The sequence below is a fragment of the Lonchura striata genome, chromosome Z (genome assembly GCF_050655825.1).
Source record: "Lonchura striata isolate lonStrDom1 chromosome Z, ASM5065582v1, whole genome shotgun sequence".
In the NCBI taxonomy this organism is placed as follows: domain Eukaryota; kingdom Metazoa; phylum Chordata; class Aves; order Passeriformes; family Estrildidae; genus Lonchura; species Lonchura striata.
In genome coordinates this window covers 813,536-837,501 of record NC_140740.1, presented here as the reverse complement: position 1 = coordinate 837,501, position 23,966 = coordinate 813,536, and the positions used below count along the sequence as shown (strand labels likewise).

At 39.8% G+C, this 23,966-nt stretch overlaps 1 protein-coding gene across 6 annotated transcripts in view; it reads right to left on the bottom strand.

Moving 5' to 3' along the window:
• Positions 1-23,966, bottom strand: part of RASGRF2 (Ras protein specific guanine nucleotide releasing factor 2) — a 129,532-nt gene that overhangs the window by 60,207 nt on the left and 45,359 nt on the right. For 4 of the 6 annotated variants that reach the window (XM_085567206.1, XM_085567207.1, XM_085567211.1 and 1 more), the window contains exons 3-13: positions 19,445-19,592; positions 18,325-18,414; positions 16,865-17,118; positions 15,652-15,731; positions 15,011-15,204; positions 13,751-13,860; positions 10,888-11,006; positions 5,571-5,731; positions 4,501-4,591; positions 3,542-3,678; positions 499-581 (exon numbers count right to left, since the gene is read on the bottom strand). In XM_085567206.1, coding sequence (XP_085423332.1) covers positions 499-581; positions 3,542-3,678; positions 4,501-4,591; positions 5,571-5,731; positions 10,888-11,006; positions 13,751-13,860; positions 15,011-15,204; positions 15,652-15,731; positions 16,865-17,118; positions 18,325-18,414; positions 19,445-19,592 — 1,467 coding nt within the window. The remainder of the gene's footprint in view (positions 1-498; positions 582-3,541; positions 3,679-4,500; positions 4,592-5,570; positions 5,732-10,887; positions 11,007-13,750; positions 13,861-15,010; positions 15,205-15,651; positions 15,732-16,864; positions 17,119-18,324; positions 18,415-19,444; positions 19,593-23,966) is intronic. The other 2 variants (XM_085567208.1, XM_085567209.1) reach the window with 1 other exon arrangement.

Here is a 23,966-nt window from a genome sequence, read left to right as displayed (position 1 = left end):
AAGGGAAGCAGCCCTATTAACAGTGATGCTACTCTGATGGGATCAATTAAAATAATGAGAGAAAATCATTTTTTAACAGAAATACAGAGAACAAAAACTTTGGCTAATATAACAAAATACCTTTGAAAATAGTACTTTTCTGCAGCCACATAAATTCTGAAGACATTGTAAAAATCTCCAACAAAATTATGAGATGACAAGGAAAAGCTGAGAACAAAATCATTCAACTCAGGCATAAGTGAAGCCAACTACTCACAACCCAGAAAAACCTGAGTTGTGATCCAGCATGTGAATTGAGAGTTCACCACTCTGAGTGATCCCTACAATTCCAAAAAAGGATTTGAAAATATATGTTTTGGGATATAGAATCTGTTCCACTCAACCAAAATAGGTGAAAAAAAAACCTTAAAGGTCTGCATTTTCTAAAGATACACTTTCTCTTGTTAAATTTTTTATTGAAGGAACACAACAATCTATTTTGTTCTCTGTTGCACTTACTTGATCATGTGTGGCACTGTGACTTTGGAGTTTTCTTCAAACACTATTGTCATTAATCCATTGCACCTTATATTATCAATGCACTGCGAAAAATAAACATTGAAAACTGTTAAAATCACAACACTTTCCACATCCCTATAAGCTCAAAGCACAGCTTTTGCAGGGTATGGGCTGATTAAGACAAGGTATTTTCTACAATGGAAAGCAGTGATGCAAGAATTGCAGTTGACATGCTTCTCTAGCCTTTCCCTCTCAGGGTATTCCATTCAACAGCCTTTTCTTACATGATTAAGTATTTTGAGTTGGAAGTGATATTTCCTTTGAAGCTCCTTTGAAAGGGAATAAAACTCATTATTTCTACTATTTCCTCAAATAGTATAAGCTTGAGAAATCAAAACCACAAGAACAAGAAGAAAGCCTGCATGGTTTATACACCAAGAGGTACAGTAAAACCTAAACCTTTACTCTGTGCAAAAGACTAGTAGGGAATATAAAAACCTTCCAGAAACACATTTGTAAAAACAAATTCAAGTGGTGCTCCTTGTGAAATGCAGCTGTGAGGAAGCTGTCCAAGCTGCTCTCTGCAAACTCTTGTAATAAATGTTTTGGGCTGGGAATTATGGACTTTGGTGTGCACTTTTATGTAGCTCAGATGAGCCCAAAGAAGGGAGGGGAGCTGGGGAAGGAACTGGACCTGTTACCAGACATATATATATATATATATATATATATATATGAACTTATACATATATATATATATATATATGAACTTATACATATATATGGAGAATCTCCTTACATCAGTATAAAGGAGTTTCAGAAATTATCACACACATTTATATTGACTTCAAGAATACAGGCAGCCTTCAGGCTCTGGAACATTTCACAGCAGAGCTATGGTTGATATTGGATTGCTCAAACCTGATAATCACAGGCCTCTTCAGGTTTAGATTATATGTATAGCTATAAATTTAAAATATCACCTATGCAGTTTTATGCAGTCTCAATTCAGGATTTTAAGATTATTTGGAAAGTGCAGCTGCAGTAATTCACAGTATGATTTTCTCAAGTCATTACCTAAAAGCAGTGAGAAACACATTTAATAGAAGTACTTATATTTTCCCTATTTGACCTTGAAATATTTCAAGGAAGCCCTTAGCACCAATCATGGTATCAGACAGCTTTTAAAATTATTATAATTTAGGCAAGAATGAATGCAGTAGCATTATTAAATGTTTTTTCCGTGGCAGCAAATAGCTCCAATAATTTTACATGTCAATGGAACAGTATAATTCCCTGAAAATATGTTTTGTAAAAAATTCTTCAACCAGGTCTGTCTGTAAGACAGCAAGTTGTAGTCCATCCGGTATTTTGAGATTTTTATTTGCCTATTTTTATTCTTTCAAAAATGTTAATCCAGCAAAAAGTAAGTCAGAATTCTTATTTTTTAAGCAATTTCTCCTCATTATGATGATGATTCATCTGGAGTTGTTGCCAGCAATGATAGCAGCTTTGGAAATGCATGACAATCTATTCTGATATTCCTCTAATCAGCTATTTCTCTCTAAATTAATAGAGGATAGGACCTGAATTCAGAACTCAGAGATATATGTTCTTGTTTGTGTGTGTAAACAAAACACAAATAGCCTTGATTTAGCTATGGTTAGCTGGAAGTTCAGGGAGTTTTTTTGATTGCATTCAACTTCTTTCCACAAATAGATTATGACAAAGTTTGTCTATTATGTTTTTAATTTAAAAAAAACCCAACAACTTATCACTGAAATTTAAAAAAAATTAAATACCCTTTTTGCTCATTCACAACATAGACAGATCCTGCACACTGTCAGAATGCTCAGCAATTATTTATAATAGTTTGTTAGTATTTTTGGTGGAAAAAGGAGTTTATCCCAATTTCTTACTTCATTGTTGACATGATATGGTATTGTTTTCACACTAGGACTCTCAGGTGGTTTTTGATCTGCATGAAAATCATGAATAACCCTGAATAAAGTACTGTCCTTCTTCTTAAATCAACATATGTGTCTAGATAGGTCTCCTTAGACATACAGAAGCTTACCACTATGTTTGTCTCTGGACAATTTTTAAATTTATACCCCATCTCTGTTTTTGAGAAACACACTTCCCTGGTGCCTCAAGAATTTCAAGAACAGGCAGCACTGATGGTTTTTCACACATAACACAGCAAACCAAAGGTGTCCAGCACCCCTAATCAGGCTGGTTTCCAGAAGCACAGAGTGAAGGAAGACGTCACCAAAACCAGGTGAGAAAAAGTCTCAGGTTGGAAAGGAGGGTGTGTATTCTGTCCCCATCTGTGAGAGCTGGGGCAGGTATCTTGTGTTCATTGGGCAGTTTATATTTATCTCTTCTACAATCCATCCCCCCTCCAGGAGATCTCTGCTGGTAATGGACTATCAATTATTAATTATCTTCTGTCCATGGCCACTGAGTGTCCCTGCATGGCTGAGAAAATTCCATCATCCATGGGGAGATGCCCTGCCCAGGGGAGGAGCCGAGAATTCCTACTTGGATATAATCTGACCTGGGAAGAGCACAGCAGCCTTTGCCCCCTGCATTCCCAGAGGAGCAGCTTCCTTCCCCCTGCATTCCCAGAGGAGCAGCTTCCTTCCCCCTGCATTCCCAGAGGAGCCCAGGCCCATCTCCCCCAGCCCTGGAGCTCCAAGGAAAACTCCCCCCTTGTGCAGATCCTGCTCCAGCAGAAGCACAGCTGGCACTGCAGGAGGGCTGAGCCCCCCTGGGATGGGGCTGAGCCACTCCCTGACCCACAGGGGACAGGGCTGCTCTGACCCTGCCATTGCTTTATTTTGTACTATTGCATTTGTATTTTTAATTTTCTAATAAAGAACTGTTATTCCTATTCCCGTATCTTTGCCTGAGAGCCCCTAAATTCCAAAATTACAACAATTCCGAGTAGGGGGTTTACATTTTCCATTTCAGGGGATGCTCCTGCCTTCCTCAGCACACACCTGGCTTTCCACAGCAAGACAGAAAAGCCCTGGGGTACCTGGCTGATGTCACTTGTCCACGCAGCTTTCTCCTGCCGTGACGGGGCCAAAAGGACAACAGTGAAAGGAGGAGCATCCGTGGGCTCCACTACCAGCTTGAAATCCAGGTGTCCAAACACCTGTCCAGAGCCTTTTGCTTTACAGCCAGAGGGGGAGGAAAAAAGTCACACCATGAAATGTCACAGCATAAGATGAAGAAAACAGCAACTTCATTCACAATGGAAATGCTATAAAACATCTTTCTGATAAAGGGCAAAGCCAATTAAGTATCCAGCAACTCATTTGGTTATTCACATATGCCAAGCACAAAAATACTGGGATTTGCTCTTCAAGATAAAGTTTCTTGTAACAATTGTATGATAATACATCCTCACCATACCACAAGTATCACTCAAATTAGTAAAACTACTTTCATAATTCAAGTGCAAAACTTGACAAACTGCAGGATGGAAGACAAAAGGAGTAACAATAAAACCAGACTGAGGCCATATTTCATAATTCCATTAGAACAAGCTCACAGTCCAAATTTGTGGGGAGTCCAAGACAAAAAACTTCCCATTAATTCTTCCAAATCATTCAGCTCCTGTCTATTTCAGAAAGCTAATTATCTACTGCTTATTTAAGGCTATTTTTCGGTTTTTTTTTTTAATTTTAAAATTTTTTTTATTTTTATTTTATTTCCTGAGATGCTCTGGGTGAACCTGAATACAAAAGCCAGCAAATAAGTTGTGACATTTCTCCAGCCAACCCTCCTGAAAATCCAGTCAGGGGTGTTAACAGCAGGAACAAGTACAAAAAAACAGTGCCCCATCCAAGCCAGCATGTCCATTATTGGAACAGCGATTCTACTGGGTCAGTTTTACACTGTATTCTACTGGTTTCACAACAAGATATCTATTTGCTCTAATTAAAAAATAAAACAGGGTACTAATTTTAGGAAACTAGAAACTGTACTTACTACTGACAGCTGAATTTAACTTACAATCATCATCACTGGCTTCTGTCTCCTCGACCAGTGTGCACTCCATCAGAGACAGAACACCTCCTGTCTGTGGAAACAAAGCACATTTCACACAAATGTTATTTATTCCCATTTGTCATGGGTTTTTTTAAATGTTGACAGGCCTGACTATAACATTTCACATTACTCAGAGCTCTATGGAAATACTTCAATTTCATGATGCACATTTTTTCCCTAAAGAGCTAAACCCAAACTGATTAAATATAATGGCTTTCTTAATCCAACAGATCAATAGTGCAATGCACAAAACTTCTTTCACTTTTACCACACTTTAATTTATGCCAAACACAGACTTGTTTGCGAGTTCCAAAAAAGTGAACTAGAATTTCGTATTTTCAATTTAAGTGAAATACACACGAGGTTTTTTAAAGGTTCCATTAGACGCTATTTGTTTTGCATAAGCACTTGAATTACATAAGAGGTGCAAAGTGGGAAAGCACATGACCCTTAATAACCTCTTGGTATGCCAAACTAAAATTTGGTTATTCAACATAACCCACTCCATGAACTACCAACATCTCTTTACCCACTAGCCAGCACTATAAAAGACTGATTCTCAACAAATATAACGAGATTGTTCTTAGATGACATTTTATTTTAAGAGAACATGCTGTTCAGGAAAACTGAATTGACTTTGGAAATTAATTTTATTAGAGCTCTGGAAAATGTTCTTTGGCAATTCAGCAGGGTTGTACTGGCTGATTTATGCACTGAAAACAGAATTAAATTCAGTGCTATACACACTGAATTTATTCACTACTTCAAACAAATAGATACATCAATGCCTTGTTTCTAATCCTCAGTTTACCAGAATTAACTGGGTCCAATAAAAGAAAATTGGCTGAATGCTATTATTTGCAATGAAAAGACAAAGCACTTAAACATTGTGCACCACCCCACTTTTGTTTATAACCACTAATGCAATGCTCATAAAACAGCAAAATGCTGTCAGTTCACCAAAGATGTGTTTTCATTTTGAAAATTAAATCATAATATCAAGCCCATACCTTAAGAAGATGCAGTTTTCCTCCTGAACTTCTCGTACAAATTAGGAAGTGTTTTGTAAACAAGAAGCATTGTCTTTCTCCTTCTTTCTTCAAAGACAATGAGCCCAGCCGAACTTTACTCAGCTTTCCCCTCTCAACTGAGGGGACCTGGATAAGGGAACCTGGTAATGAAGGTGCAAAATTTAATGTTTGACAGTAATATTTAGTAGGCAGTACTCAAGTTAATTCACTGGATACTATTACATTAATTAACACAACTCTTCATTCCAGTATCAATGAGTATCAGCGTCTCTTAAGCACAAGTAAATCCCTTTTTTACTGCACAAGTTCCCTTCTTTTGTTATCATAAATAGACTCAAGTACAGTCTAGACTAACACTTGTGTGCATGGCAGGATTAGATCCAGGGCTGATTAGGCAATTAAGCACACTAAGAGGCCATTGATCAGAAAATGTGGCTTAACAGCAAACACCACTCTGACAGCCACTACACTTGCAAAAGACACAAACCGAAGGGATACAGAATGGAAAGAACATGGAAAAGTTATTTTTGATGGAAAGGAGTCTGTGTGCATGCCCGTGTGAAACGAAGCTGCATAATTGTCAGTACTCCACAGCTCATCTGAAATGTGCTACCAGTAAAACACTCCCGAACTAAATTGAACCTGCTTACATAAGCCTGAATTTTGCTCTGCAGAGCTGGGGACAGCTCTGCTTCTCTGCTGTTTCACATCTCCGTCTGTGACCAGCTTCTCCAGATTGATCCCACCGTGTGTGTCGCCTCCAAATTTGGAGCAGGAGTTAAATTTGGTGAGGGAGTGCAACTCCTCTGTAGATTAAACAGATTTCTACCATACAATTTGCTGTTGGCAGACAGGGCAGCCAAGAGACCTCCGAGCCTGCTTCCCACACATCTCACCTCACTATTACCTTGACACCAGCTCCAGCCATGCCTTGTTCCAGCATCAGGAACTCAACAGCTAAACCAGCAGGAAAATAGGTCTGGAGGCAGCTGACTGAGCTCCCTGACAGGAGCAAGGTCACAAAAGCACCAAGAAACCGATGATGCACAGGGAGCTGCACCGCAGAACAAGCAGCAGGAGAAGGCTTTGACCTGCCCCTTCCAGATATGAAATGGCACAGCTGCATCAAAACTCAGAGTAGTGGTGGCATCCTGACACAGTGCCAGCCTGACAGAACTATCCATGAATACTAGATTAGCAATTTTTACCCTGTGCTGTCAAAAGGATTATTGTTGGAACCCCGGTCTGGCTTAAAGATTTTTTTTTTAACTTGTGCTTTTAAAGAAAATTTCGTAGCTTCTTGTTGTTTGGTTTTAAGGCAGTTTATTGTAAGCTATTTAAAAGATTGGTTTTTTTGGCTATTGTGGTTTGGTTAGTAGCTTAGGTAGAGACACACCTTTGATACTTTTTTTGTTTGTTGTTTTTTTTTTATTTCTTTCTGTCTAAGGTTGTTATTTTTATATTTATATTTAAATAATAAATATATATTTATATTTATATAATATATATTATTTTTATATTTATATATGGAGGTAAGGAAGAAGAAAGAGGAGAAATAGGACTGGCTTACATTTTTTTATTTTAAAATTTTTGATTTTTATGTATAAAGTAAAAATTTTTTTGTATAGGTGTTAAAATTTCCTTGTATAATATTAAAATTTTTTTCTCTTTACTTTGTAACTACTTCTAATATAATATCTAAACATTTGTGACTCTTTGTTCTACCATCAAAGTTGGCAAATCATTTTATGGCTCAAACCTAAAATAATAGTTGTTTCCAGCTGCCTAGCAGGGTCTCAAACACTTCCAACCAGGGCCTGAAACCTCTAAAAATGTCTGAGGGATGTTTTGAGTTCCAACAGATTATCTTTTTCAAAGTTCACATACACAATCTTAAATTAACAAACAAAGAAACTGCAGTAACTGAGAAAGGTGCTATTTATGTACATTTTTCCTACACTTAGCTCTCTCTATATATTTAAGTAGCCTTAAGTTATTAATATGCAAACTTTTACTGACATGGAAAAATACACAGCAGGAAATTTGCCAGAAAACAGTGTTCTCTGACAGACACTTCACATTCAGGCTGGAAGTGTGTAAGACAAGTTGCGTCACCAAAACAGAACAGTGGAGTTAGGCTCCAGAATTTTGCAAAGGAATTTGGAACATTTCAGATTCACTTACTTTCTGACCCAAACCCATAAATATTTATTGGCTGTTGTGCATTTCCCCTGGACAAACAGCCAACCTGCCTCAGCTGTAAGACAGGGAGGAGATGATTTCCACATGTTGAACAGTGACTTTCCCATGTTACACTGACTGTCCCTCACTGCAAGGCCAGCACATCCAAAACCACTCCCAGACAAAATTCCCAGGGTATTTTTAGTCCTAAAATTACATCTACACATTTAGGGTAGCAATATTCAATCTGTAAATTTTGTTTCTGTTTTGTTTTGTAGGGTAGTAGTACCTACAAATATGATGTGCTTATGGAAGTTTACAGGTAACTTTGGTTTATTTATTTATTTTTATTTTCATTAGAATGTTTTCAGGACTAACATGCTCTGTTCTTCCATAATGGGCTGAGTTTAAGCAATGCTCTTGCACAGAGCTGAAATACTGTTTAATAAGGTAAAAGAGAGCAAACCTCTCTCTAAAAGCAGAAAACAGAGACTGCATTTTCTCTCTTTCAAATCTGCAGAGAGGAACACATCTCCTACACATTCAGCGTGGCTGACACCAAGAAAGGACCTTGGGCATTCTCATCAGGCTTTATTGGTTAACAAAATTGGGCACTGGCTCTACCACAGATTTCCTCTTAAAGGAAAAAAAATGATCACAACTGGCCAATGTACAGATGCAATGAGCAAGTGAAGCTAATTTTAAACATTCACTAACAGTATAGTTTGGACAATAGTGTAATCCCATGAATTTCTATCCAGCCATAAGCCTAAGCACGTTCAGCGCTCCAATGCTTCAACAGTCGCCCTCTCAGCCTTTGCTCAATCCAAAGAATAAAAAAGGCTGCATTTATAAACAAACCCAAGCATTCAGAAGTCTGCACTGAACTGTCTGATTTAGCAACTCAGCCTGGCTTTCCCCATGCTGGAGGTTTTTGGGCTCTTTTACTCTTTTTTTGTTTGTTTTTACTGCTCAGAGGGTTAAACACTGGAAGAGATTGTTCATTTAGGGAGGCTGTGGAGTCCCTGTCCTTGGAAACAAAATACTGACTGGGCATGGCAGAAACCAACCTCCTCCAGCTGCTTTGAGACTGGAATGGGTAATTTCCAAAGTCCCTTCCAGCTTCAGCTGTTGTGTGATTTTGTGGTTATGGTATCTTTATCAGCAGAGGGACATTCACATCAGGGTGTCTGAAAGCACCAGAAGGGCTCGAGGTGCCCGGTTGTTTGGATGCCAGCAGATGTGAGACTCCCTGAGTCTCCTTCAGCCTCACAAAGAAAACATTCCTTGCTTGTTTGTGTGCCTGACTATAAAATGTCTACCTGAGGAAGAGGGAGGGAAAATCAGACCCCAAGAAACTCAAAGGAGAATTCACAATCTGCATTGCAAAACACTGCCAGGACCGTTCCCGTGGTCTCGACATGCACAACTCAACAGAATCAATCTCTTCCTAAAAATTTAAAGGCTGTAGCATATAAAAAAATTGTAACTAACATCCAGAAAAAAAAAAAAAAAAGCCTTAACAAAGGTAATGGCATATCTCTCCTGTTTTAAGCTGGAAAAGAGGTTCCTCTGCCCAGCTATGCCAATCAACACAACAAATGGAAGCCTAACTGAAATGGACACCGCTGCCAAAGTGACCTTCCTTTTACTGTCAGATGTAAAAGGAAAATGGGCTCCATTACTTAATTTGCTTTATTCAGATTTCTGCCCTTGCACAGAATCGGAGGCAGTGGATGTTCCACCAGATAAGCTGATAAACTTTCTGTGACACACACTCCTGTCCACTATCCTCTGCCTGTGTGCCTAGAAATAAATCTGAATTTAATTTATTTACAGGGTTTGATCTGGGCCTAACAAGCCAACAGTAATTATACAGATTATAACAGTAATTTATACAGATTAATTCCCACAGAAAAGAATTTTAAGTTTTACTGATGAAGCAGTGAGTACATAGGCAAAACATTACCAGTAAGTTTTAAAGGGAAAAGCCTGATAAATAAAAATACATATTGTATTACATATAGTAATAATCTTGGAAAATAAACCCTAAAATTTAATTAGGTTTCATGGTACAAGTCAACCTAGGATAACCATGGCATTATATTTTTTTGGCCGTGGGTGCAAAACAACTTGGTTTTTTTCTTAAAGTCATATTCATAACTCTTAAAACACCTGAGCGATAACAAATGTATACATTTAATGAAGAATAAAGTAATTTAATAGGATTTGTAAAAACAATATTGTTAGTGTATTGTAAAAATAATACTGTACATTATTCAGAAAAATCATTGTTTGGCCACATAACCACAAAAGCAGCATAAAATGAATTTCAAAATGTACAGGAAGCCTATTAATTACCAGATGCAATATGGCCCCATCAAATACCAGATGTTCTGCTGAGGTTATCTGGGAAAGGTTTTGTGAAGCGATGCACCTAAATTATATTCCTAACTTTTCCTGAGTATATTTAATGCTTTTGAAAGGAGCAAAATCTGTCAAAATCCTGCACTATAGATCTGTAGTAATTGTGTACAAACCAAATAACTGTCTTCAAAAGATTCGAAAGTTAAATATTACATAATACATAATGGGAGAAAAATAAGCAGTTAAAATAAACACCACCATGCAAGATTTGTAACCAATTTGCAGTTCCTGGCAAAAAACTCTCCCTTATTTAAAATGGAAATGTTATTCCAGCAGAGTTTTTTGGAACTTAACAATAAATTCCACCTCTGCTGTAACTAATTTTCAACAGAAAGAGTTTCCAAAGCTGCCATCAATAGACAGAGAGGAGTGCTGCTCTCCCCCTGCTCCGTCCCTTGGGAGGGGAGCACAGTCCAGGCAGAGCCTGAATCACAGTCCCACAGGGGCTGCTGATTTCAGTGGTTCCTGCAGAACACAGCACAGAACTGAGGTCCAACCACAGCCCAAAATCACCTGTTTTTGGGGCACTTTGTGATTCACCCTGCAGGGACAGGGGGTAGGCTGAGGATGCTGACAAGTGCCCAGCGCATCACCCAGCCTGACCAAGGCAGTGAGCCCTGCTGCCTTCAGTGCAGTTTTTTCCACGATTACTGGGCAGTATAATTGTGGCAGCAGAGGAATGTCTTACCTTGGCGTATAAAGGTTTGGCTGGTGTCTAGCAGTATGTCACATCCCTCCACTATGGTCCTCTCTATGGCCAGGTTCTTGCGGATGTTCTCCGTGTCACTCACCTCGTCGTGCATCACTCTGTTGGGGACAAGGCAAAACGCACTTTATCTCCCCAAAACATGCCTCACTCCTGCTGTGCCTTTCAAGACACAGTACATGTCCTTCCCCTGCTGCTAGAGAACACCCACCCAGTGCCTCCTCACTCCAGAGCAGGTCTCCTGCCTTTCTGCCTCTCCTTTTCAAAGCATTCTTGAGATCATTTTGATTTTTCAGCAGTGGAGCCAATTTGGCAGAATAGTGACTGCTCTTGAACACATCTGAGAGATGCCACCAAGCTGCAACACTTCACAGCTGATAGAAGAGAACTTAATGCCACAATCATGGAAGCATTGCCTAGAATTGTGTAGGGCACATGTAGATTTCTTCTCCATGGCTTTAGAGTCCCACTCTGTTCCTGCTGCATCTTTATGTCTCAGTGTATTAGTCCTTTCCTTTCCTTTTTCCCTCCCTCAACAACCCTAGCTTTCATATTTCACCACCTCCTTTTTATTTTTTATAGCCATTTTTCCCTTACAAAGAAAAATAAATTATGTTTTTTTTTTAGTGGTGAGCCCAACCCAGGAGCTTGTAAGATCTTGCAAAGATATTTTCCTGAAGTGGGACTAGACTGCACTTTCTGCAATCTCCTCCTCCCTCAGAACTACCTTAAAGGAATGGAAATGAGCCAGTTTATTTCACATTTATGGTCTCTACTGACTTTATAAGCAGAGAGGACCAGTTAGTCTCAGACTCCAGATCTGAGCGTTCAGTGGTAAATCAGCTGGACCAACAATGAACTCTGACTTATGCAATGAAGCCAGTCCAAAGGCTGACTTAGCTGCTCGTGAACATCTTCTACAACTAAATATTCTCCAAGCACATCTTTAGTGAATCGAGTTTTTACATCCTGGAGTTCACCCATGGTCTCCTGTGTTCACAGCAGAAAACTGCCGTTTCCCAGAGAGGAACAGCAGGTTTCTCACAGGGTGAGAGGAACACCTGATGCTGCTGTGACTGCTTGGATGCCCAGCCAGAAGGGCACAGTGGGCAGTGCAGAGCATCCCTAATCACCCCTGGCAGTACCTTCGTGCGTTGAAGGACAGCTGACCACTGGAGAAAAGAGGTGACTTGGTGGGGATGAAAGTCCTCAGGGCAACTGGAGGTGTGTGAACCAGCAACAGCCCCTCCTTGGGGCTTGCACCAGGTTATAAAGCAGGGAGGGGAAAGGGGAGTGGATTTCTCCACTACCAATGGAGAGGAACTGGGGAGTGGTTCTGGCTGTGAGGGATTGGGGTGACCACAAGTCAGGGAAAGCCAAGGGAGGGATCCCAGGCCCTCATCCAATGGCTCCATGCCCTCCATGGAAGCTTCCAGATGGATGGGATGGGAAGCAGGGTGACAGGCAGGGCATCAGGGAGGAGGCATGGGAATCAGGGGCGAGTTTAGGGGAGATGGACAGCCCTGGGACCATAGGTACAGAGGGGGATACAGGAATAAAACACTTATTTCACATGGGCACACAGGCAGAACACAAACACCCATAGGGGTGCATGGGGTACAGAGGGGGATACAGCAATAAAACACTTATTTCACATGGGCACACAGGCAAGGTACAACCAACACCCATAGGAGTACAGAAGGGAATACAGGAATAAAACACTTATTTCACATGGGCACACAGGCAAAACACAACAAACACCCATGGGGTACAGAGGGGGATACAGGAATAAAGCAGTTATTTAACATGGGCACACAACATAGGCAAAATCCAGTGAACACCCATAGGAGTACAGAGGGGAATACAGGAATAAAACACTTATTTCACATGGGCACACAGGCAAAATTCAACACCCATAGGGGTACAGCAATAAATCACTTATTTCACATGGGCACACACAACATACATAACACAGGCAAAATACAACAAACACCCATGGGGTTACAGCAGCAAACCACTTATTTCACATGGGCACATCACATATGCAAAATACAACAAACTCCCATAGGGGTACAGAGGGGGATACAGGAATAAACCACTTATTTCACATGGGCACACAACATAGGCAAAGCAGAAATACACATAGGGGCACAGCAATAAATCACTTATTTCACATGGGCACATCACATATGAAAAGTACAACAAATACCCATAGGGGTAGAGAGGGGAATACAGGAATAAACCACTTATTTAACATGGGCACACCACACAGGCAAAATCCAACAAACACCACACAACAATCTGAGAAAGGTCTGGGGATTCAGGGAAAAGTTTAATTGCACAGGTTTCCACAGGGAGCAAAAGTTCGCAGAATTTATCTTTCATTCCTGTTTATCTGGCATTATTTGAAGTATGTATGAAAGTCAATTTTCACGCTGGCATGCTAATATTATGATGCAGATGGAGAACTAAGTGCTTTACAAGACCATGATTATTTTAAATGCCCTTATCTCTTTAAATTAAGAAAAATAAAATTTCTTTATGTAAAGAAAACTGCACTGTTCATAACCAAGGAGTAGGTGGTTTCTATAGTGATTTCAATTCTCCCTAACCAAAATACAAGGAGGCACTTGGAGATTTAAATTTGCCAAAAAATATAAATAGAACAGACAAAATATTACACTGAGATATTTTTCTTATTTTTCATTATCTTATGTTTTGGTTTTGATAATTTTCTTTGAAATGCATATTTTTTTAAAAGAGCAAAACCAAATAAAAATAAAGACTTTTTCCTTTTCAAAACATTTAATTCAAAATTATCAAACATAAGGCAGAAAAATCTTACCTTGAAAGTTCTTCTAGTTTAGATTTAGCAAATTCAAGGCTTTTTCTCTCAACGTGTTCGTGTGGTGTGTGAGCCAAAAGTTCATGAAGTGTTATAATATATCTGGGAATCTTGAAACCAATAAGACATAATATCAGTAAATCCATATATACCTTCCCTCAATTTTAATAGATTATGAGCATGTAAATTTCTTTTGACATTGAAAATACCAGGTGACTTGTCTGCATTCAGGTAACATTCACATTGCACAAAAGGAGATGGAAGAATGTCCAGTATTTGACCATTAAAGGCCACAGGGTAACAAGGACCCTTCAGAGCTTTTAACCAGCAAAAGAAGGACCCTTCAGAGCTTTTAACCAAGTGGTGGTGCAGCATAACTGGCCTGACACAACAAGATTTATCTAGGAGGAGAGGCAACATTATGCTCATGTGGAAAGTCATCAGCAATGGCATAATAGCATTCCTCATCACACAGGACCATCTCCTTCCCTCTCTTGACCGGGCTTCAACTCAACCCAAAGAAACCCCACACTCATAAAAACTTTAAAATATACCACTTCAAAAATTAAAAAAGTATTGTTGCAGGTGCTAATGGCTCCTTAGGCTAATATGAGTAACTACCATTAGCATAAGTGTCACTGATGCCCCTTTGTAGTTTTTTTTTTCTCTATCTGGCTTGCCAATAACTGCACAAACTGAGGGGGTTCACTAATTCTCTGATGAGTAAAATGTCAGGTTAAATGAAAAATACATAAAATTATCAGGCCACTGCTTCACAGACATCTTAAAACAGCAGCAAATGCCTACTCCAGGCAGATGACAGTAAAGTATCAGGAGGGCAACCAGTTTTCAAAACTTTTGCAGTTTATTTTTCATCTTCTAGAGACCACTCGAGAACAAAGTAGGGAGAAAGGTATAAAATGTATTCCTAGTAAGGTGCTTATGAGTGCTCTAAATTACTGAATATTATCTCTCCCTGGGCTTTATCCCTGGGGTCCTAAGACAAGGACCTGCTCCTTGCCAATTTTCTTTGCTGCCATCCTCATCCCACACTCCCCCTCAGCATTCCTGAGACTGAACAAAGATGAGCCAGCAGAGCTGGGGAGGAGATCTTGGTGTAACAACAAAATTAATTACACCAAACTAATTTTCAAGAGAGTTAAGCAAGACGAGCCTTCCATCAATTGCAATGTCAGTACCACAAAACAAATATACCAAACAGTAAAACCAAACATATACAAGAAATACACAGGGGAGTACCTGAAACATGGGGTAGGTAAGGAAAGTTTCCAGCATTCTGCCCTCACATGCTGGGTTGGCTTCATATTGCTTCAAGAGTTTGTCAAAATCCCTGTTTTGCTTACAGTTTGCCAGCACTTGTAGGCTATATTGGTGATTCCGAACAAATTCTTGATATATGTTCAGCATTGGCAGCAGAATGTCAAATAAGTCAGCTAGAGAAAGCAGAAAAATGCCTTTTTTTTTTCTCTTTCCCCCATGTATTGAAATACATTTTTAAAGAAAATGTGTTTTCCAGTGTTTTCTCTGGAAGTGAATTACTCTAATCAGTTCAGTTTCCAACACACTGACAATTTAGAAACATTAAACATAGCTCTTTCACCTGCCCAGTGATGGTTGTTCTGATTTCCTAATGGTCAGATAGCATTACCAAAAACACAAGTCTAATCAATGCTTAGGGCAGAGGAATTCTCATGTACAGATCATTACTGCCCACATGGGATTCCCACTGCACCTGATCCTGTGGTTTTAACCCTGAATATGCATTCCCTTCAAAAGGGGCTTTTAAGAACTCATGTCTTCAGAAAAAAAAAAAAAATCCCTACTGAATATTCAAAAATTAATATGAAAGTAATACCCCTACAGAAAATAAAGTAACTTACCTAGAATTAAGGTAGGCCAGTTAGCTATTCTTGCTTTTAAGCCCTGGTGAAATATCTCATGAAGAAACATGATTGTTTCACTGAAAAACAAGTATTTAAACAAACAAAAAGAGAATTCTGGTTTTATTTTCTGATTAATAATTCACAGAGAAACATCTCTTCCTCTTTTGCTAGAAAAAAAAACAGAAGACAGTTATTGTTATGGAAATAAGTGTTTCCTTTTACTGCATTGTTTAAAAATACTAGCTCAGTGCTTCTAAAAGACTCATCGTATTCAATATAAATATTCTAACATTGTATTCATATTCTAACAAGGGAAAGGAAACCTGCCTCATGACTAAAGGAACATATTCTGTTTCTCAGAAGTTTGGGGCAGGCTTGGATGCAATCCCAATCCTGTATCTAATGTTAGAAGCCTCCTGGGCTGCTTGAACATGCTCATTACAGCAGTACTTGGATGCCTAATGAAAGAGCAATTCTTTTTTTTTGCAGGATATGAAAAGACAAGTGAGAGGGAAGGAGATTCCTTAGGCAGGACAACAGAAAATAGAAGCTTTGACATTCTCATCCTCGGGGTCTCATCGGGATCATTTGAGGCCACTCAGTCCAGTTTTGCTCTCTTAGGAGAAAGAAAGGAACAGGAAAGGTGACAGAAAATTATGAGAACTGCCCCAAGAGGCACCATCTGTGCTTTTTTGCCTTTAGCAGATGAAGACACAGAATGCAGGAAGGTTAGGAGTCATGCTGGCTTCCAACAGCATCACCTGCAGCACCTTTGCCTTGCAGCCCTGGAAACGTGTCTGGCTCAGTGACACCACCTGCACCAGAGCCAAAAGAGGAGCCAGGGCTCTGCCTTCAGCTGAACCACAGTGGGAACAAGCACCCAGGGAAACCCACACAGAAAAAAAAACAAAACCATAAAAATCAAAAACCAAAACCAAAAAAAAACCCCGAACCAAAAAAAAAACCCAAAAAAACCCCTAAAAAAACCCAAAAAAAAAACCCAACAAAAAACCCAAACAAAACAAAACAAACCCAAAAAAATCCCAAATAAAAAACAAGCAAACAAAAAAAACCAACATAACAAAACAAAACAAACAAACAAACAAAAAAACCAAAACAAAAAAATAGAAACCCAACCTCAAACAGAAAGCCACAGAAACCTCCCGAAACAAAACCAACAACAACAAAAGTCCCAAATAAACCACTTTACCTGTTGAGGAAAATGCTGCTGACGTCGTCGTGGCTGATGGGTGGCTTCTTGGAGCTCGCTGCCATCCTCAGGGGCCGCAGGAAGCAGTTCACCAGGACATAAAGCTGGTGCACATACTCAGACTCAGCCTCCACCATGTTGAAAACTATCTGGTTCCTCTTCCTCATGCTCTCTGCATGAGGAGAACAAATATAGTCTTGGACAATGGTTTTCCATTTTCTTCTGCACAACCAGCCCCGCATAAAGCTCTGAACCTAAAAAGGGATCACGCAGGAAAAGAAAGTAAAAAAAAAAAAAACTTACTTATCATAAGCTCTTCGCTGTAGAAATAAGTCTCAAATTTAAGTCTTTGCTCAAAAATAAAAATATTCCCTTATTGATATGTAATTGTTCTGTAATTAATTATATTTTACATTTCTGTGTGTTAAGGGTCATAATTGTTGCCAGGAAACAGACTGTAAAGCATGGTATACACAGAAAGGAATCTTTCACTGGAAGCTGGAGTGTTGTCCCCTTCCCATCAGCAGGAGTGCAGTTCTTTCTTCCTCCCCCTAAAGCATTTCTCTTATACCCCAAAGGTATCCTGAAATTCCTCCAGATAACAAATTCCAGCACAGACTCAATATCATTATTGGCAGAACTCTTAAATGATTTTTTTAAGTTCAGTTTACTTTCCATTTTAAACAGATAACATTAGTATGGGTATTTAAAGCTAGGTATCGATACATTGCTTGGTATCAGACACCAAGGCAACAAACATGGTATTCAAAAAGACAGATTTTTGGCATTCTTAAAAAGCACCTCTGTGTCATGGAAAAATCTAACTAAGCACAATATCTACTGAAGTTGCAAGTGGATTAAAAATTACAGAAGAGGTCACAGGAAATTTCATTATGTTTGTGCCCTGATATTGATGTGGAGGTCATTAATCTTCATAAAATGAATGAGAAGTGCAAAACTCCACTACTGGAGTGCAAAACTGCTCTGGAAAAATAACTTTAAATAAAAGGGGCCCAACTGTCAAAATGACCAAGACACAGAATACAGTAAATTACATACAGATTCAAAGCTCTCTTGCTACTAAAAAGGGGCATTCCCACCTTCTGCAAGCGTTGACCTACACAAAAAGCAAAACTCACGCCAAGTTATCAGCTCAAAGCTGATCCTGGCTCAAACTGCACACCCCAGAAAAAGACTGAAACCAGACATGTCTCATAAAGGATTTAATGCAAATACATCACAAGATTAAATGTGGCACAAAAATACATGCAATTGAAGAGATTTAAGCAGGGGCAGGGCAAAGAAAAGCTTGCTATGCTAAATGTATATATACATTTGCTTGCTAAAGCAAATGTACTTTAAAAAAAGAACAAAAAAACCCCAAAAAATTAGACGAAACAACAGAAGTACACCCCTCATCCCACCCTCCTCCCTTTAAGCACAAAAGATTTCATGTTTACCTTCTTAATTTTTTTAATATCTGGATCTTCATCTTCCTGGTTGCCTTGATAAGGTCGCATTTTTTCCTTTGTTTTATTCAGTGCTACAATCTGACAAAACCAAACACTCATTAAATGCTTCCTCGAGTTAAGGAAACTCTTGGCTGGAGAACCAACAGCACAACAATTTCCCTTTCCCCCAGCCTGTGGAAGGGGCACAGAGTGACCAGTGCATATATGGGGACAGGGGCTGGAGCACTTCAGACCAGCACAGCTGGAAGGAGACCCAGAAACAGCAGGTTCTGTCCCCAAAAGTAGCTGTGCCTTCTGGGCTTTATCAGCCTGGGACTGCAATGAGGTTTTTAACACCATCCAGAGCAGATGGGACAGTGCTTTTAACACTTTCACAGCCAGACTCAAACCTGAAGGCAGGCAGGAAATGGTGAAATCAGCGGCACCCAAAGCAGTGTGGCATCTTAACGGGATGAAAGGATGACAGGATGTCAGGAAAAGTAACCCAATCAGCCCAACAGGCCCCAATATTTCAAAGAAAATTATTTATCTAAGGAGGCGGGGACTGTAACATATTAACCTCACTGGGTTCTGCCATTTTCAGAGAATACTACAGAAATACGGAATGCCACTGATGCCGTAAGTTGTAGCTTCCGTGTTTTCCAGACTCTGTACTGCATTGAAACTCTGAACTTCATATAAAGTCTCAGCAAGTTCTCCTCACAGCTCAGGCACACAGAAAAATCCTTTTCCAGCCCCAGAACCAAGGACACCACTGCAGCTTCAGCCCCAAAAAGTGTAAAAACAGCAAACTGAGGTGAGCAAACTCGGAGGATGGGACAGCATCACCTGGAGCTGGAATTGGACAATGAACCCCAATGTGGAAATGAACCAAACTCATAAAAGTGTGAGAACTTGTGACTTGGAGTCCGTCCTGAGTCCACCCTGGGTGCACCTTTGGTGGAGCCACGGCCATGCTCTGGCACTGCCCAAGGCGTGCCCTTTAATAAATCCGATTTTAACCTTTAGCTCTGCCTAGCTGTGCTCCAGGTGGGCTCCCAAGGCATCCCACAGCCCTGCACCCACAGAAGGCTCCTGTAAGTCACTGCTGGGTGGGTCTGGTGCTCACCTCCGACTTGAGCCTCTCGATCTCCGTGTCCTGGTCCTCCAGCTGGTGCCGGAGCTGGTTGGCCGCCACCTTCTCGGTCTCCACGATCTGCACCAGGTGGATGTACTTCTGCATCAGCACCTCCCGCTCGATCAGGATGTCCGAGTAGCTGCCAGAGAGAGATCAGGTCACTAAAAACAGCCAGGTGCTGGGTTTTAGTGGTTTTGGTTTAAGAAGGCTTCAGCTCCTGAAAGAACTGAAAAAACAGAGAGTGATGGATGAAAACGTGCTTTAAATTATTCCTCTTCCTGTGCCTAAAGAACTGTTCATATTAATCATTATTCTTCCTCTTCTGTGCCTAAAGAACTGTTCATATTATTGATTATTCTTCTCTGCGTGATAGCTGACTGTGCAAAACATTACTACTGTTAGATATTTGTTATTGTAACATATTCCCTGCTGTTAGATATTTACTGTTGTTAGATATTTACTATCGTTAAATCTATAGTATTTAGTTAGATGTTTAGATAATCAATAGAAAATCAATAGTAGTTAGTTAGAGATTTACTATTGTTAGATATTTACTATCATTAAATCGATAAATATTTATCTATTATTGAGTACCTATTATTAGTAGATATTGAGCATAGAGACTCCACAAGGGGGGAAATGATGCCTTAAGTTTTAGCTTTCATATTTTCCAGATTCTGTACTGCATCAGCATATAACTCTGAACTTCATATAAAGTGTTATATATATCCCCTCGCGGTTTGGTTAGACAAAACAACCCTTTTCTGACCTAAATATATTTTTATTAAACACCGACTTTATTCTTTTATTCAGCCTAGCCTCTCTTCTAGGTGTCCTCTCAAGGCATCACAACCCCCTCACGGGACACGGACAGATGACATGGCAATCAGCATGCTTCTTTGGTTTAAGTTATAATGTGCAGCGTGATCATAAACCACCCAAATCTTAATCACCAAATCATCCAAATGGAGGCAGTTTAATATCCTTTTTAGACTCTCCTGCAACAGTACCCAGTTTCACAGTATTCAGCTAATGAGAGCAAGATAACTGCACTTTTTATGAGCTTCTAATTCACATGCTAAGAATTCGGTAAAATCAGTTTGTTTTATTTATTTTAAGATCTTGATTCTTTCCCATCTTTTGGGAGGACTTGGGGGAGCATGTAGCACTTCATCAGAGCTATTCCTCTCCATCTGCCAGAACAATTTATGGAAGAATTCCCATCAAAACTGTCATTTTAGTGTGCTAACACATGTTTTATTTTTTTAGGCGTTTTTAAAATTATGGAAATAAACGCCTTTAATCCAATCAGCATCGAGAATCACGGCATCAGGTTTTCTTTTAGCTCTTGGGCAGCTTTTCCCTGAAAAGGGACAATATCCCTAGTGGAATCAGATGCCACAATCAGAGCACCAGGTCAGAAATGCTTCCCAGCTTCAGGCAGAGGAGAAATCACTTTCTCCCTGTGCAGCATCTTCCCCAGACTGACCCTGAAGCAGCAAAATCCAGACACTTTGCTGCCTCTTACTCCAGGTTTTAGGAAGGTTGTTCCTCTGAGACTTGTGTAAATTTACAAGATAAAGACTCAACCAAACACAGCAGAATGGAAGCCCTAAATTATTGACAAGGGATCCCTCACTATTTGATATCACATCTTTTTCCATTGCAGAGTTTGAACACAGCATTTAACAGAAGGAACTATAAGATAGCAAATATCTTCCTTTTAAATTTCTTCCTGCTTGTTATAGCACTCATAAAACAATGAAAATTTGCTATTAAATACTGTGAGGCCCTTAAAATTGCAGCAATGCGCATCATCTACAATGTGGCTTTTCTGTAAATATTTACTTGTATTTCAATCAGTGTTAGTGCACTTACACACTGGAGGGGGCCAATATTAACACAGCTATTGAATTCAACACCCAACCTGGAAAACAAGTTTGGATTTAAAACAATTAGAATAAGTTCCCACAGGTATCATTAAGCAAAAGTTTTTCCTCCTTGTACAGATTATAAAAAGAATAAGAAGTAAATTTAATTCTATTACAGCTGTTGTTATATTTTGACTCCTGCAGAAGTAAACAATACAGTGGAAAAAGGAAGGTCAGGGCACCACTTCCAAGAAGTAAAAAACATACATAAATAAATCTGTTGTGAAGCAATCCACTTATCCTTCAGCTGTGCAAGAAAGAGCAGTGAAGGATGAGATCAATTCTTTCAAATGTTTCTCTTTTTTTGTTTGTTTTGCAAGAATTCTGGTTGTTGGTTTTTTTTTTTTTTTTCAGAAACCTGAGTACTTCACCTCTTTGCACCCTAAAAAGGCATTTGTACACTCTAAAAATTGTCTGAATCAAAAGCACTAATTGTGTCTGAGTTAGCAGTAATTGTTTTACAATGCTATCAAGATAAAAATATATGTAACATATGTAATAAAATGCTTTTATTTAAATTTAACATAAATAGTCTTTCCTACCTAAAACCAATTCCAGACAGATGAAACACTCACTTTTTCCCTTCAACCTTTTCAAAATGTTCTAGAAGTTTTGCTACCAGTTGTTTCCAACACAGAATTTCAGGGGTTTCACTTTGGTTTTATTCAGAATGAGGGAAAGAGTAGGAAAACAGTAAGACACAGACTTACAAAAGATGAACTCCTGATGTAGGACCCAAGATATTGTTACATACAGTGCTTCTCTTTCGCTTTTTTGTTTCTTCCTTTAAGAGGGGAAGAAATTTATGTTTATTTCTCAGATTCCTTAAATGTATTCAGCTGTACAGCTTTGCTTTACTGGGGAACAAGAAACTTTGCTTTGGAAGACTGAAGTTTTTGTTCTTTTGAGATGCCCTTAGAGCAATTCAGTGGGGGGCTTTGGCTGTCAAAAATGTCAGACTCAGCCTGGAAACCAAACAACATCTCCTTCACTCCATAATTAGCAGTACGAAGAAGAGTTAATTAGAAAAGCCGTTGTACACCTACACTAACTTATAATAGCCTAAATACATTTTCCTTCTCAGGACTACTGCTGGGAAAGGAAAATCAGAGGCTTTTGGAATAAACTTCACATTCTTCCAACAGCCCCTTCCATCCATCCATCTCTCTGCATGCCTGAGTAGAGATCACCATGTCCAAATGTCTTAATCCAAATATCCAGAATAATCCCAGGAGCCTTACAAGGGAACAGGGTATCAATACTGACATAAACACACATGTCTAAAAAACCCCTGTAAGAGAAAATTGTACCAAAATGTTCAGATGTCAAAGGAACACAGTAAAATATTTAAAACAACTTGTAAGCAGCCAGTCTAGGTCTGGTATTCTGTCTGGGGTATTGCTTAATAAGCAGAAACAACTGCTGCAAGGCACACCTTATATGAATTTTTATTCATATTTTATTGAGGGAAGCAATTCTGTAATGTCTGAAACATCCTGACAGGTGAGGCTGAACCTGTCTACTGCCATCATCTGTAGGAACGGGGCTCAAACCAGGTATTTCAAGAACCTCTGACTGACTATCACCCACCACAGAGAGGAGAGGAAGAAATTAATAGAAGCCTGCTAAAAAGTGCTGCAGCATTTTGTCTCAGACATGCTCAGGAAACCTAGGAAAACTGGAGGAAATTTAACCATAGCCTCATTATTAAAGTCTCCTTGCTCTGGCAGCAAGCCAGGATGCAAGTTCCAGTAGTGCCACCAGCAAATACTTCTGAGTTTTGTCCCAAAATGAGACCAGAGTTACGGTTCATTGGAGCAGCCCATGCTAATTGCACTAAAGCTGCTCAGAAGCAGGCATTTGGTCTGGCCACATCAAACCACCCTCTTCAAAAGCCAAATGCACAGCCTAACTCACTCCTTATGAAAACCAGGCTCTGGCTGTCTGGAAGGCAGAAGAAATTGCCTGCATCTGTCCCCAGACCCACCTCGAGCAGCTGCAGAACTCCTTAACAGAGGAGAAGGAGCTTCCAGACAGGTTTTAAAGCCTGATGGCACAGTCACAACCACAGCAGGGATGGGAACAGTAAAAGCTGCTCTAGAACATGACCAACCCATCTCTGTGACTCCAAGCAAGGTGCCCTGGGGTGTGATCCAGGGTTCTGAGGGATCCCAGTGCCAGCCAGAGCCGCAGGGCACCATGAGAACTCCACTCCCCAAGCAGTTTTTGGTACATGATCCCTTTCACTGAGAGGGTGAGATACCAGCTGGGAGACAGAGCCTTTGGAAAAGTGAGCAAAAAAACCCCATGTCCATGGGGGACAGCTCACTCAGGAGCAGGGTGTGAGGGCACAGAAGGCCACCCTGTTGTGTGGGATGGAGACTGTGCTGGAAGCACCTCTCGTCAGCCACGGTGTCACCCACCAGACCCACACCTCACACCAAAACCAGCTGTTCCCATTCTCCCGACACTCCAGCCAGGAAAACTGGACCATGGGAATTCATCCACAAACAAGCTGTAGGAGAACAGCCCACGCTGCTGTGCAAAACTGAGACACAACTCAAAGCATGAGCAGCGTGGAT